This window comes from Agelaius phoeniceus, chromosome 10 (genome assembly GCF_051311805.1).
Source record: "Agelaius phoeniceus isolate bAgePho1 chromosome 10, bAgePho1.hap1, whole genome shotgun sequence".
Taxonomy (NCBI): Eukaryota; Metazoa; Chordata; class Aves; order Passeriformes; family Icteridae; genus Agelaius; species Agelaius phoeniceus.
Window position 1 is genome coordinate 13,037,025 of NC_135274.1, and position 15,628 is coordinate 13,052,652.

The 15,628-nt window shown below is 38.0% G+C and overlaps 1 protein-coding gene across 2 annotated transcripts in view; it reads right to left on the minus strand.

Moving 5' to 3' along the window:
* SLC9A9 (solute carrier family 9 member A9) overlaps positions 1–15,628 on the minus strand; it is a 176,505-nt gene that overhangs the window by 93,254 nt on the left and 67,623 nt on the right. For both annotated transcript variants that reach the window (XM_054639225.2, XM_077183933.1), the window contains exons 7-9: positions 11,479–11,617; positions 10,537–10,642; positions 1,677–1,765 (exon numbers count right to left, since the gene is read on the minus strand). In XM_054639225.2, coding sequence (XP_054495200.2) covers positions 1,677–1,765; positions 10,537–10,642; positions 11,479–11,617 — 334 coding nt within the window. The remainder of the gene's footprint in view (positions 1–1,676; positions 1,766–10,536; positions 10,643–11,478; positions 11,618–15,628) is intronic.

Below are 15,628 nucleotides of genomic sequence, written 5' to 3' on the forward strand. Positions count from 1 at the left end.
GCTTGGGAGGAGAGAAAGAAAGAGGCAGTGCAGGTCTCACTGAAACAGCTGCATATCAAAGGGTAATATTTGGATTAGAAAATAAATTAGAAGAATTCAAAGGAATTCAACAACAATGTTTGAACCATATCGTAAAGGAGGCTGAGGATTAAGGGCTTATGGGGAAGAGAAAAACAGAATAGGAAAGTGTGCATAAAACTCATAGCTCCATAGAGAAACACATAATCCCTTTTCTATGTGTTCAAGGGTAAATTTGGTTTATTTTCACTATTTTGTTTTGCATTTGTTGAATAGGAGGGAATAACAGAGTAAACATGAACAATACTAGGATGCATTTAAACAAAATATTAGTTGATTCTGGTGCTGAAAAGCTTAATAGATAATTAAAAATACCACCAACCTTGGCTTTTTCTGTCTCTCTCTGAGGCTATGCATCATTAAAACATGCAGATGAATCCCTGAAAAAACTTCTATTCAAATTATAAGTTTTGTGCAAGGGCAGTAATGGCATATGTAATGCAGTCTTTCAGCAGAACAGAAACAATTCTATGGTAGATTTCAATGTCATTCCCTTTCAGTGCAGTTATCAGAGAAAGGTTAGTTCTCTGCTGGAATACTTTCTGAAAGCATCAGACTCCACTGCTATGAAGAAATACAATTGAAAAGACTCAGACTGTTCAATAGCTAACACTTTATTATGAGAGTAGTGACCAGAAACTTTTTGTGATCTAAAGTCAGTGAGACTCTAACAGCTGAACTGATACTGTGGCCAGTATTTTTTTCTATCAAGCTGTTTTTGATAGAAAATTGGATTTTTGATTAAATTGAGATGTGCAAGAAGCAATGAATTTTTCTATGTAAAATTTCAAATGCTTAAAAGAAAGGAATTGCTGAAAAAGGTATGAGATTGCATCATGAAAATTATAGTATTGGGCGATAAGTTTCCATTTTATTCTAGGAGATAGATTTCCTACAACCTGGGGGTTTTGGGACATATGAGTCAGTGTTAAAAGGGAAGAAAACTGCATTTAAATGACTTCTACCAGGCTCTAGGTAGTGGCAGGGTTGTCTAAAATTACTCATGCTGAAAAGTATTTTGAACACTGCAATGCCATAGATCTGAGAACAGCCTCATGTTTTAAAAATAATTACAATTGTACTAGTCACTTCTTCAAACAAAAACAGATGATCGAATTTCACATTTCTAAACTCTAAATAACACAATGGAAAAAAAAAATCTCTATCTTTCTAATTATGGCAATTTTTAATTAAACAGAAATTAAACAATGTCATTGCTAAAATCTGTGGGCCGGACTGCAGTTTATACAATCCCTTTGCAAAAATCTACAGGGATCCAATCTTTCAGACCACTTCTGTTTTACTTCCTGGAGCTCTTTGATTTCCTTAATTTTGAAGCATTTTTGTATGGAAGTTGGTGGAAGCTGTTATCTCCATACCTGTCTGGCATTTCAGGTCTCTCAGGAAGAACAGATTCTTATATTCTTATTTTTTTGCTTATCTTGATAATTGTTACTGTTTTCCTGGCAAAATCTCCAGTCTTTCCCCTGATGAAGACACAAGCCTCTTGCTGTGCATTGATGAAATCCCATCCAGCTGTAGTGCAGTGACTGTTACTCCTTACCACCAGTGTAAGGTCAGTTATTTCCATGTCCTACCTGTTTAGTTCTCATTTTGGAATCTGCTGACAGATTGTTGTACGTGTAATGGGCCTGTGTGACTCCACAGAAAAGGACAGCAACAATACCTGGAATTAAAAAAAAAAAAAAAGAGTTATCTGCTTCTGTTTTCTTACTTAAGCTTGCAAAAGGCTGCATAAAAAACCAAATTAAGTCTCTTAATAGCTTTTTATAACAAAAGAAATTTGAGATATATGTTCTAAGGCCAATCATGCTTCCATAGCATTTCCACTGTAGTGTATTTGGAAATTCAAAGGCTGTATAAAATTTTTTTTCAATTAACACATGGTATGATCCAACCACAATCTGACAGTAATTGTAAGACTAACATAATTGTAACATGTAGGAATTTGGACTATTTGAAAGAATTTGGCAAGGACTGAATAGGAAAGGAAAAGAAACCGCTACATTTAAATGGTTTGAGACTACTTGGTAGGAAATGACTGCAACAGGGTAAAACCATTCCAGTCTGTGCCTGATTGTATCTTATCACCAGCAGGGTGTAACAATGTCAAGGTGAACAACAACCCACTGCTTAAAAGGGATGCTCTGGCAGGTGCAGGCTGTGCTGCCCAGAACAGGCAGGTCAGCGACTGTGCACCAGTTGTAGTCCCAGCCTGTGGAAGGTCTGGAGGGGCAGGGAAGCAGGATTGTCAGGAATAATAGCAACAAATTTGTTTTGTAGGGATATTTTTCAATACTGCCTTGGCCCTGGTTGTAACTCACTAGAATCACAGAGTAACATCACTGTGTGCAGTAGTGTAATTAAAGAAGCTGATGAGATTGTGAGGTCTGGACACAGATCATGCAGGAGGAACACACAGAGGGAGAAAACAGAAATCCAAAAACAGTGTCCACCAGGAGCCAAATGTAAATGGCCATGGAGGAAGAACACTCTTTTTCTTAAACTTGGGGCATGTCTACACAGATAATTATTGACACAACAGCTCAGGGCTTCCTTGTGTCCACTCTGATCATTGCTCCCTGCAGACATTTTGTTTGCTTCTGGGTTCTCTTTATATTTTAAATTTACCTGTACTGCTTCTACAGAACACTGACTCTTTAGCCAAGAGAAATTCCACTGAACTTTTAGTGTGTCTTTGTTTCTTATATTTATTTTAAGTCTGTTTTGATTTTTTTTTCCTAGCTACACTAAGACTTTTCTTCATGATAAATATTATGGGGTGTGGTGAGATTGTCACTGCTGAAATACATTCCAGGAAGTTTATATTTTTGTGAGGTCTAATTGCTCTCATGAATGTGTCTAATTCTTTTTACACAGTAACTGTATTTGATTGTGCAGAACTGATCTGAGGAGTTTAAAAATTCTCAAGGCATTAATAATATTCACTGGGATGCTCAAACAATGACATTTCAGTTAAAAATACAGGCAAACAGTAATGTTGCTAAGTATCACTAGCTCCAGGCTCAGTAACTGAAATGGAGATAAGAGTTTCTGATGCAGTTTCTTCTCTATTAATCATCAGGATGTCAAGTCTTGCATTTTAAAAATTGGCTATTAAATTCAGCTGTGATTATAAACTGGTTTTGACTGCTAAGAAACTGTTAATTATGGGTAGTGAGAAAACCAAGAGTGTCATGAAGAATAAAATGGCTTAAATCTGATTTTGCAATAAGAATAAATGAACTGAACCATGCAATTATGCAAGTGTAGAAACCAGATATACTCTGTTTCCAGGGAAGACTGGGGGAATGCAGTGGAATATTCCAATTGCTACAATTGAAAGCTTAATATGTACCAGCCATGACTCTCACAATGAACAGTTCATTGAAGGCTTGGAGAAAATGGTTTGTAATGAATATCCATAAAAATGATTACTTAAGAGTGATTATCAATTACATGTTAACTGAAAAGGAAAGAGAAGTACCTGAAGAGGCAAACACAGAACTCTTTAGTTACAAGGAAAAGGCAATCTGGATTTCTTTGTAGCGCTATAAAAGCTGGAATTGAAGTTAGCTGGGTAGCAAAATACTGTATGAGCAGAGTGTGGCACAGAATGAGGCTGCTTTTGTGGGCTTGCTTTCACAGAGAAGCAGGTAAGAGCAGATATGGCAATGCTGGAGTTGAAAACAGAAAATATCCATTAGATGCAGGAGGCAGACAAAGCAAGTGGGCCTTTTACTTGTCCTCAGTTTCAGGCTGTTGGAGGCAGCTCAGTCACTCTTTACTTAAGTGGAGAAATCAGCAATTACTGAGACAGGACTACAATTGCAGAACAAAATGCTAACTTAAAGTAAGCAGGGAATGTTTTGAGTTGAAACAGGTGGTAAGTTGTTAAGTGCAATGCAGCTCATTGTGTTTATTAACAGATTACTGACATTTTTCTCTTAATATAAAAGATGAGACACTTCACAGAAAAAATGCTTTTATCACTAATAAACTTTCAGCTTCAGATCAACCTCTTTTTTTTAGAAATAAAAGCCTTACCATTTTATTTGATTTTTTGTAACAGAGACATTGAAGCAGCTTGTTAGCTGTTAATACAGCTAGAGAACTTATTCTTACATTAGGTTTTACAAATACATGTAGTTGAAATGCTTGTTGAGTCAAAAGCTAGTAATATAAAAAATATAGCAACTATATAGGAACTTGTACATTTAAAAGTATTTTCCTGATAGTGTGAACCTTAAAATTATAGTGTGGGAATTAATTTACAAGTGCTAATCTGAAAATAGCTCCCATATTAACTCTCACTAATAGACAAAATCTTCTTTTACACCATTTCACAAACATGCAAAAAGGAATATCAGAGAAGAGCAGCATGTGCAATGTTCTTTAAATACAAACCTGGAAGTGAGTGGCCACAATCAAAACCTGAAAATTTGCTAATTTGAGAGATGAAACCAGACATTTTTCTCCAGCTGTCAGGACTGTTGGTGGTAAAAAAGAGAATTTAGAAAAAGAAAACCCCCAAACCGCTACTTTCTGGGGAAGCAAAATAATAAAGGTGTAGCTTCATTTCAAAAGACCTGTAAGCAAACCAGTTTTCATCCCAATTTAAAAGCTTTCCAGAACTTCTGGGATGCCTCTCTAAAGATGCACAACATCCTGAAATCTCTCAGTAAAGCAGCAGGAACTGGTCTTTCATCAGAGGTGGGGAAATGATAGGAAAATGGACAATGAGGATTGGGTAAAAGAGAGATTATTTAAATCAGATAACATTTACTTTGGAGTCATATTTATGTGAGAATCTCCACAGCATCTCCTGGGATGCAGCTGAAGGTGTGAGTGGCAGGAAATGAGACTCTGTGTGCCTCCAATTGCTGCAGTAATGGGGCCACACACCCAGGGGCAACAATCTCCCTATCCAGGCTGTTTGAGGGTATCAAATGTGACTAATCATTTTCCTGGTACTAAAGAAAAGATTGAAGGTTTCTTACACCAGACCTGCACCAATGCAAACCAAAGCTCGTGCTTTGTTCATGAGGCTTTTATCTCTGTAGTTATCTGAGGCTGATTTTCTTTTGAAGTGACAGAAAACAACAAGAGATGGAGCTGAGGGGATTTTTTAGGCCCTTATCTGAGGATTGATCATTGGTGTTGTACCTGGCTGCTTCAAGTGAGACCTGGGCTTCAGTGTTGTACTTTTGTAACCCCAAATGAATTGCTGAATTCAATGTCCACTGGAACTCCTGTGGTGACATATAACAGCATTTATTCTGGCCATGCTAAGAGTGCTTACCCTGTTTATCCTGAATCTCTGCACTAGCAATAAGACTCCACTACCCACATTTTATGCAACTGATCTTTGGTCTCAGCTTAATGCTTTGCTAGAATATGTGATTTTCTCCAAAACATGCACATTTCTCTTTTTTTCTTACTGCCTTAGAAGACTGTGCCTACAGCAGCCTCTAAATTAGCCAGGCCCAAGCTCTGACTCCAGTAAGGGATTGGCAGCAGACCAGCTCAGTTGTCATCTGTCTCTGCACAGCTGGCAAATGCCATTTTCTTATCTCTTGTTTTCCTAATTAGGCTTAGATTTCATCCTGTGCCCCTAGGAGTGGCAGACCTTGAGCTTACAAGAGTTGTGGTCTCTTTGCTTTTGACCTGGATGCCAAAGTATCCCCTCTCCCTCCTCACTGGCAGGAGTCTGCCTACTCTGCATGTCACAGCATGGCACATTACTAATGAATAAAGAAAAGAAAGCCACACAGTTTAGAATTGAAAGCCCAGAATATCTTCCTTGTATAGAATAATGTCAGCTCAGTGAACTAAAGCCCAAACTGCCTTGGGCTCACAGTGCTCAGAACTGCAGACAGAAATGTTTTGGTAGATCCCTTCTGAGAGTGTGCACAAGACCTGCTCAAAGCATTTTAAAAAAGCAATGAGGTAGATGACAGATTCTAGACAAATTACAGCAAACAGATAGGAGAAGTGAACAGCATGAGGATAAATGCACTTTGTCAGCAGTATTAAAGAAAATGAAGTTGGTGACATTCATGCTTGCTATGTCCTAAATAGAAAAGTAGCACAAAATTGCCCCAGTGAGAGACCAATCTCTGGACTCATCCTGAGTACCTCATTCATAATAGACTGCTTATTTATTTTTGGAGGAAAAGGAGGAGAAGCTTTCCTGATAGATAGACTCTGCTCTCCTGTGAGCCCCTGAATAGGAAGGCAGGTGTCACAAAGGCAGAAACATCACAAAAAATCCAGACAAGAATTGCTGAAGGTGAGGAAGCAGCAGTAATTTATTATTACAAGCTTTTTTGCTTTAAAATGATCAGGGCTCTGAAAACTAGTAAAAGAACAAAAATTACACTCTCCAACAATTTTTTCCTTCAAGGTCTATTGTCTTTTTTGTCTTCATAATGCAGGTCTTTACTGTATAAAAATCAGAGAGCTTGGCTGCACTTTTGATGCCTTTTCACTGAGTCACTGTGTGACTTTGAAGCATGCACCAAATGAACACATACATACAAGTCAATTCCCATACATATTCTTGAGTGTATTTCTGCAGGTAAATTAATCTCCTTTTATTTGAGTATCTGGTCACTTCAAACAGCTGTAGATAGAGAAGGTCCAAGTGATATGACCATTAAATGCCCATGTACATCATGAAACCTTTCTCAGACCGAGTGATCATTCAAAATTTGGAAAATGTTTTTAATTATAAAACAAGATAACAAGCAATTAATAAATGCAAGATGTACTTTCTTAATTTATTTCAACAAGTGTTTAATTTAAATTATTAATGATTTTTTTTCATAGCCTACTAGTAAATACTATGTAATGAACTTTGCAAATGAAAACCTCTCTATTAACACTGGCCTTACTCAAGTATTCTGCTATTACAGCTTTGCTCAGCAGTCAGGAATGATATACTCCAGGGCAAATGAGAACATGCACAAATTAGATTCCACTGTATAAGAATCAATTTATCATGCATGTGTCACAGCTTGATGATATAGCTATAAGATTAATAACCATAACATTAATTTATAATTTCCAGTTCCCAGTATAACAATAATTGTGTAGTCATCCCAGATTTTTATTTTGATTTGCTGGTTCGATCACATCCATTTTTCAACCAGGGTCAGGCCCATATATTGTGTGTTATATATCATGGGATATCTTGGGGCAGAGGAATGAAATATTTTCTAAAATATTGACCTGTAGTACTCTCCATTTAAGTTTTATTTTAGAAATCTGCAAGCTAAACAAGTGAGCCCTACCACCTACTTTACCCACTAAAAAGCCAGTATAGCCCATTATTTATAAATTATGAAATACTTCAATATGACACTTCAAAAAGCTCAGAATGATTGAAGGACTGCTGTGGAAAGCATAATAAGAATAAAATTATTTTGCAATTACATTACTTAATAGCTACAGGGAAATATTAGTCTAGTGTTAATCCTTTGAAGTTCATTTAGAAGGAATGAACAGAGAAAACACAATATCCAAGGAAAATGAAGATGTATAGAGGCATAAATGTCTAATGGAAGCAGCTGATTTTTGAAGCTTGTCAGTACTAGCAGTGTGGAGCACTGAATGCAGTGGTGCAGCTGTGCCATTGCTGGCCTGAGGCTCTCTGCATCCTCACAGCTGCTTGTAGGGACAGGCACAGGGCTGTAAACCAGAACCTGCACACACTGAGACAAAGGGCAAAGCAAGAAAGCTGGCAAAGACTGGAAATTAGAGTGTGGATTAAGGCTGAGTGTGTCCTGAAGCATGACTGCCCCTTTGCTGGGCTCCCCCTGCCCCCTGCAGCAGGTGCTTTGTGGGTACACATCTGCATTTCCCACTCATTTCCTTAGCATGGGCATGAGAAATCAGGGCTGAACCAAAGTCTGGTGAAAATTTCCTAACCAACAGAATATTTCTGCTGCTGAACTTGGGGTTTAAAATAGTATTTTGAAAGGAGGAGAGTTAGAACTATTTCAGAGGAAACTGAAAGACAAAAGCAACATCAAAACTGGTTAAGGCAGGCAACTAAAGGATAATGTCAGCAGAGTACTAATAAAGTAAATGCAGTTATAAAACACAGCTTTGAACTTCTGAAGCCACAAGAAAGGCTCCATGATTTTTTCCATAATAACAGCTTCTGACAAAAGCCTTTAACAGAAATTAAGTGACAAAGATTAAACTGATAAAAGTTTCAAGATTAAACTTTGCCTTCTCACAACAGTGTAATTAAACAATTTCCACATGAAACTCAGAAACCATGAAAAAATACCCATGAAAAAATGCTAGTGGCAGAACTAAAAATGCTTGATACTTTTTATTGGAATATATATGTTGGTGAATTAATTATCTTTCCTCTACCAGTTCCTATTTTGTTAAGAATTAGTTAAATTTCCCAACAGTTTTCTATTTTCCCTTAAATTGAAACTTTACTTTGGTTCCACTCTCTTCCTCCTTCTCTGCCTCTGTCCATTTAAAATTCCATACCATGGCTACCACCACCATCTGTGGTGTTCAATAATTAAGTCTTTTATTTCAGATATTTTATATATTACAGCAGAAAAGAGCAATGAAACACTCTTCAGGGTAATACCAGGAGAGACTCTGCTGTCCATCATCACATTTGCAGCATGCAAAAAAGACATATGCCAATTATTTTTGTCTGGACATACAGTCTGTTCCTATGCCTGAGAAATGGAAATTACCTTTGGTGCAGCACCTGAGGCTCTGAAAGATATGAGTGTTTCCTTTACAAATCTACTTTTTGTGTGTAATGTATAATCAATTGTTCAGTTGCTGAAACACAGCATCCTTGTGCTCTGTGAGGAATGCATTTTAAACCAGTCTTTACTTGGAAGTCAGTGGATCAGGAAATCAGTACCTCCAGAAGCAGGAAAGTGATCAACAATGCTTTGCTTGCATTTTTCTGCAGTATTCATGCCACATTTTTAGAGCTTGTTGAGTCTAACCTAGGCAGCAGCTCAGACTCTCAGAGCTGCTCACTCCCTCTCTCCCTCCTCCTTGGTGGGATGGGGAGAGAATGAGGCAAGGGCAAGAGTGAGAAACCTTCCTGCAGCTTCTCTGCTCTGGGGTCAGCTGTCCTGGCACCCTCAGCCCCTTTGCTGCTGGGCTGAGGAGCAGAAAACCCCTTGGCTCTGTGTAAGAGCTTCTCAGGGACACCTGAAATACCCCTGATTACCAGGCCTGGTCCAGCACCACATTAGCCACTGTGAAGAAAATTAATGCTACCCTTGCCCAAACCAGTACAGAGCTGTTAAGAGACAAAATGGACTTTCATTCCACCTGGTATCTGATTTTCTTGATGAAATTAAATACCACCCTTTTGTTCAGTTCATGTACCACTGTTTTTATTCATTGGCCTGAAGAATTTGGCAGTAAACAGGATGCAAAGTTGTATAATTAGTAAGACAAAAATGCAGATATTAATACCCATTCAGAAATGGTTTGATTGTGTGGCTGATATTAAAAAAGTAACATGCTGGCTCCAGAGAACTCAGTAAAAATATAACTGTTGCCTTCAAAAGGCTTTGAACAATTTTGCAAACAAACCAGCATGGGCTGCATTATACTCCATTAAGCATTTTTCTTCTCCTGATTTTCCCTGACATTAATTAGAGCACTGGATTTCAGAGGTGACAACTTCAAGAGCATTGAAACAATCAAGGTCATAGAAACTTTGTTCTTTTGAGTCACACTATACAATAGATTGCTGTGGAGGTAAATTATATCCATTTACAATTTTTGCCTCAACTTCTGTGTGGACTTTAATGGAGGCCCTGGGCACACAATTGACTGTGATTGTACAATTTCTTTCCTGGCATTAATGAAAAAACAATTGGATCACACATCTTCCTACCTGTCACTGGGACATGGCTGTGCCAAAATCTACATGTAGGTGTACTGAACAAGATGACTTTTTTTTTATAAGTATAAAGATGGATGCAACCCACTGGCCCTGTTCTTGCTTTACTATTGATAATTGGTCTCAATTATTGATAATTGAGAATAACGAGAAGGGCCCGGGATATGGAGTGTGTGCAGAGGAGCACAGGCTGGTGATCACAAGACACTGCCCCCTTCCTTCCTTGCCTTACAGTTATCTTTGGTCCCATAGCTGGCCAGAAAAGAGGGGGATTAATAGAGAGACATTAATAGGGATGGCATAATGCAGGGAAGAGAGACAGAGGACTTGAGCCTGATCTGTTATGTCTTTGGAAGAATTATTCACTGTCACTGCAGAATTGTTCTTAAAGATGAAACAATCTCCAATATAGCAACAGGCTTTTAGGAGCTTTATATATGATGTCATGCCTAAAATAAACCATGCATTTTACCCACACTAGAGGCATAATACAAAATTGCTTTTATTTCATTAAACACAATACTTACCTGTAAGCCCAGCAGCTTCTGCTGATAAGAAGGCACTCCAGGATAGGAGGAAAAACAGACCTGTCTCCAACATAGGAAACTCACACAGCTTTGTGAATTTTGTCAAGTGCTAAAAGATTACTAAGGAAAAATAAAAACCCAACTGTTTTATAAGCTAAAATTACCCCCAGTCTGAGAAAGGATGAAAGAAACAAAGCAAGCTCCCCCACCCATACTCATCTAAACACTGAATTTGGGAAGAACTGCACAGCTTCTGACTTATCTCAAGGAGCAAAATCCAGAACAGATTTTAAAGTTAGCTGTTTTGAGTGCTTTTGTGGAGTTTGAATTAATACCTAGTTGGTTGCATTTGATATTCTTTTTCCTAGAAAAAAGGAAAAGGAAGTAATTTTGTCCAGTTTTAAAAACAAACTGGCATTTGTTTACATTTGTGTGAATGCAAGAAATATCAAAATCACTGATCTTTCTACAGTAGCATTTTATATGAAGTGCAAAACACTAGAAAAAATGCAGGGCAACAGAAAGACCTTTAATTTCCAGCTTAGTTAAACTGATGGGCTTGTCACTACACTGACACAGTGTAGTGTTTCCCTTGTAGCTTTGTATAATTGCTGCTAGTCTAGAGTTCATAAATAAGTTGTGTTCTTAATAAATTAATGTTTGAGCCTCAATATCCTTCAAAACACTTTCCTTAAAATACAATTATTTGCAAATAGGGTGATAAAGGCCAGAGTCCTGCCTAATGATAAGTGTAAAAAAAGAAATTTTTAGATTCTGACAAATGGCATTTCCTGTCAATTTATGATTTATCTGTTTGTTTACAAACACTTGAGCCCAGAGTGAAAAGCTTCAGGCTCAGACTAAAGATGGTCACTCTCAGATATTGCATATTTTTTCCAACATATATAGATTTGCTCCCTGAAAACAAACCATAAAGGATATTAAAGCTGTGACAACAGCATAAGAGGATCCCATGGCAAATGATCCAGCAAAGATCCCCAGAAAATTTCCCACTGACTGGAAGAAAGCTGCAGCATCAAAAGCATTAGGATTCTCCTTAGGACTGTAAATGGAAATAGAGCTGAAAAGAAAACAAAGGGGTGGGGGAGAGGGAGAGAAAAAGGAACAACAAATTCAATCACATTGTAACAATTTTGGAATCAATAATTGCAAATGAACAGTTTTAGGCACTCAAAATGCAAACCAAGACTTCCCTGGGCTAACAGCAGATGAGAGCAAAGCAGATGGAGACTGGGGAGAACCAATTTGTTTTCAAGGTATCACACTGGAAATAGTCTACTGCCAGTCAGCAACACTTTTATACTAGAAGTGCCATAAACAATATTGTTTCCAGGCCAACAAAACATTAAAAGGTGGTAGGTGGATAAGAAAACTGCAGGGAAGATAGATAACTCTGAATTATTTATTGGCCATATGTCCTCAGAGCAGTTACATATTCGCAAATATCCTTGATAAAAAGTGCAGCTTTGTGGCTGAGGTTCAAATGGGTGACACAAATCACAGCAGGTACCACACATGCAGCAGCAATTTTGTCTCAAACCACTGAGCATTTTCCTTCCTGGTGTAACCCTTCATAACCAGGGCTGGAGCTGTGGCAAGGGCTCAGCAGTAGGAAACTTGTGGACAGAACGAAAGTTGTCCCACAGAATGAAACTGCTGCAGTTGTCTGAGGTCATCTCCTGCTTCCCACCCCTGAGTGCAGCCACCACAAGTGTTTTGGGATGGGAAAGGAGGCCACCAAAGCAAAGGGGCTGTGCACTAAATAATTGGAGTGTCTCAGAGTTATTTGCCAGCAGTCAGTTATTACCCAGAACACCAGTAACTCCATGCATGTAGGTTCTTTTTCTTGTTGAAATGTTATATTGAACAGATACAAAATTGCTCTAAGCCTCACAAACTAAGAAACATTTTACATCTTTGTGTTCTGTTGCTTTGAGTACTGTTTTGAGTTCTTTTATGATCCTTGTCAAAGAAAATGTGCTGAGCTTGGCTTTGGATTCCAGAATGTCCCTTGGATAGATGGAAAATGATTGGTATTTTAAGAATTGGAATTTTAGAATTTTTAAAAAGTTGTGAATATTTTAAGCTTTTTGATAGTAAGAATGCAATCCTTGCAGTCTGATGATTTTCATTTGGAAATAAGGCTTAGGGTTGAAGTTCTGTATAAAGGATTTTCTAAACAGATGCACTGAAATAACATGAAGATGTGAAAAGAGTTCTCGTGCTTTCAGTCTGCAGAAATGGCACAGGGTTCTCAAGGCATATGGTGGAGCACCACAAAATGAGGGGGGAATGCTCATGTACTACAACAGAAGTAACTAAGCACTAAAATCTGTGATCTCCAGTTATGCTGATTAGCACCACCACCAAATCAGGGAGATGATTAATGGTGGAAGGTGCTGCTGATGCAAGGACACAGAACCCTGGCAGCAGAGGTGCTCAGTAGCATGTTGCTATCTAAATTTTCTGTCCTTTTTCAACTGTGGCTTTCTTAAACCAGGGGATCCATTATAATTCTTTGTTTCTCTTGCCTAGAAACTTGTAGGTGTGTCTTGACAGCAAAGCAGCCACTTGGTTCTTTGATGTTTGTCCCAGCCAAGTACAAAGACTGCAGCTGCTGCTCTGTTTTGCTTAGTGAATTATAAATCAGGAAATGATCTTTTGTGCCACTGGTGCTCTGGTCTGCATTGAGTGGTGAATTCAGAGAGGTCCTAAAATCAAGGAAAATGGTTCTGTTAGAATGATGGGCTCTGACCATGATAGGGATGCTCAGTAACAAAACAGGTCATGGCATGGAGTGAGAATTTATTAGTCAAATGTGAGCCATAGTCAGTAAATGTTTTTTTTTTTTTTTTTAACTATGTTAATCTTAGGGCAAGAAAAGTTGGCTTTATTAAGACTGGTTAGGGTTACAGTTTGCCCTCCAATCTACCAACAGAGTTCAGGGATGAAGAAAACTAGAAGAAAGCATTCTATTCTTAATGTAGTTATTTCAGGAACAAGTATGAAGTGACTCGTTCTCACTGAAAAGTTTTTTTACTCAGTGTGCCCCCCATGATTTTTTAGAAGCACCACAACATGACATGTGCTCATTATACTACTGTGGTTTCTGGTCTAAATCTTTCCAGAACTCCTGTTTCCCTGCAGCTCAAAGAATATCTACTTCTATTCTTCATTTCACATTATTCTCTGCTAGAGCTATTTATTTTTCTGGATATGTTTCTTTTTAGCACTAACTTTTAATCCTTTCAAGCATCCAAAAGACACAGTAATTTACCTGAGGTTTTCTATATAAGATGCAACTTAACAGAACAGGATTTTATTCTGTTTATTCCACTACTTGCTGCCAAACCAATTATTTAACTAAACACAAAATTGGAAAGTTTAACACTGGAGAGAACCATAATTAAAATTATAGTGCCTCTGCTCTTCTTCCTTTTCCTTGGAGAGCAATTCAAAAGGCCTGCTGGCATGACTTGCCCTCTCTGCTATCTGCTCTCTGTACAAAGGGGATGATTGCAGTTCATTAATAAGCAGTGTGGGTTTGATACTAAATTTCAAAGTGTTTTTAGGTTTTAGAGGCTTTCTAAACGCTGAAGAGTTTATTTCTGTAAATTTGTATCAGAAGTGGATTAAGGGAGTCCTCAAAGTAAATGCAGCAGAAAACTGTTTTCAGAGACTGATAAATGAACAGACTTAATGGCAAAGGCCTGCTTTATCTGCCAGCCAGAACGAGAAAGAGTGCAGGGATTGGAGTGAGAGATTTTTGTTCACTCCCCACTGAATCCTCAATATATTTATCTCACAGACACCTGTCCCAGTCCCTACTGTCTGTCTGAGTGTGAGCCTGGTAACCTCTGCCTCTCCTTCTGGTTGGAATAATACTTCACCTCCTGGCTGGGCTCATTAGGATTAGCCAGCACTTTCTATATTAGACACCTATTGAACAGATCTCTTTTTATTTCCAGTTTTTCTGTGTTTCCTTGAGCCAACAACATTGGACAGGCTCAAGTGCTTTCACAGCTTTCAAAAAAGGAAATACAGGCAATATTTATTTATGCAATGTATTGCAAGTTGGGGTGGTAGTTTTTCTTGTAGCAGATAGAAAGATCAACAGTTTGTGTTAGTTGTACCACGCTGAGCTTTCCACTTCCCTCCCCTCATCTGCTGAGATCACTTCAGGATGAAAGCTCAGCATGACAAACACTTTAATTCTACACACTTTATACAGATCTAATACTAAAGGTCTGCATGACAGAAGGGCTTTTGCAATAGAAAGCATCCAGTCACATTCCCTGCTACATCTTAATTGATTACTTTTTACATCTTCAGTTATTCTTAAGCAAAATCTCATTTATTCACAAGATCTTTTTCTTCCTGTTAGTTTTCCCAGCCTGTGAGTACAGCACAATGTATTTTCCTTGGAAAAAGGAAATAAAATAGCAAGCACTTAGCATTGCAGCAGAGATTTTACAGTAATTCATGCAAGTTTTTTGAGGAAAAATCTGTTGTTGAGGTTAAATCTTGTATCCTACTTTTGTTTCTGTCCAAACCTGATGGGGCAGCATCAAATAAAGAAATGCTAATCAGTCTTAACTAGCAGAACAGCATGAAGATTCTTTGTTTTGATATCAGCCAAATGAAGCAACACCTGTATCAGATGCATTTTAGAAAAATGCATTATGCTGGAGAAATACACTCAAGCATCAGAAGGAAAACGTGTGTGAACAGCAGAAAATTTCTAATAGAATTATGTAGAGTCAGTTATTAGAAATAGAGTCAGTTATTCAGAAATAAGAAATAATGTTTTATTCCTGTCTTTTTGACCAACAGGAAAATAATAATTGGAGAGGAACATTTCTTTGCGCTTGCTAAGCCACAGGGCTTCCTTTAGCCAAGTGCCCTTCTTCCTCCTTGCCCTTCATCACATGCCATGTAACACTGCACAATGTGAGAAAAGAAAAAAAATACCTGAAAATACAGGAAGGTCAGGTGTTCCCTAAAATACCTTTATTGAATACAGTGGGATCTCCCTCAGGTGAAAATTATTATAGAACTACATGGTGATTTC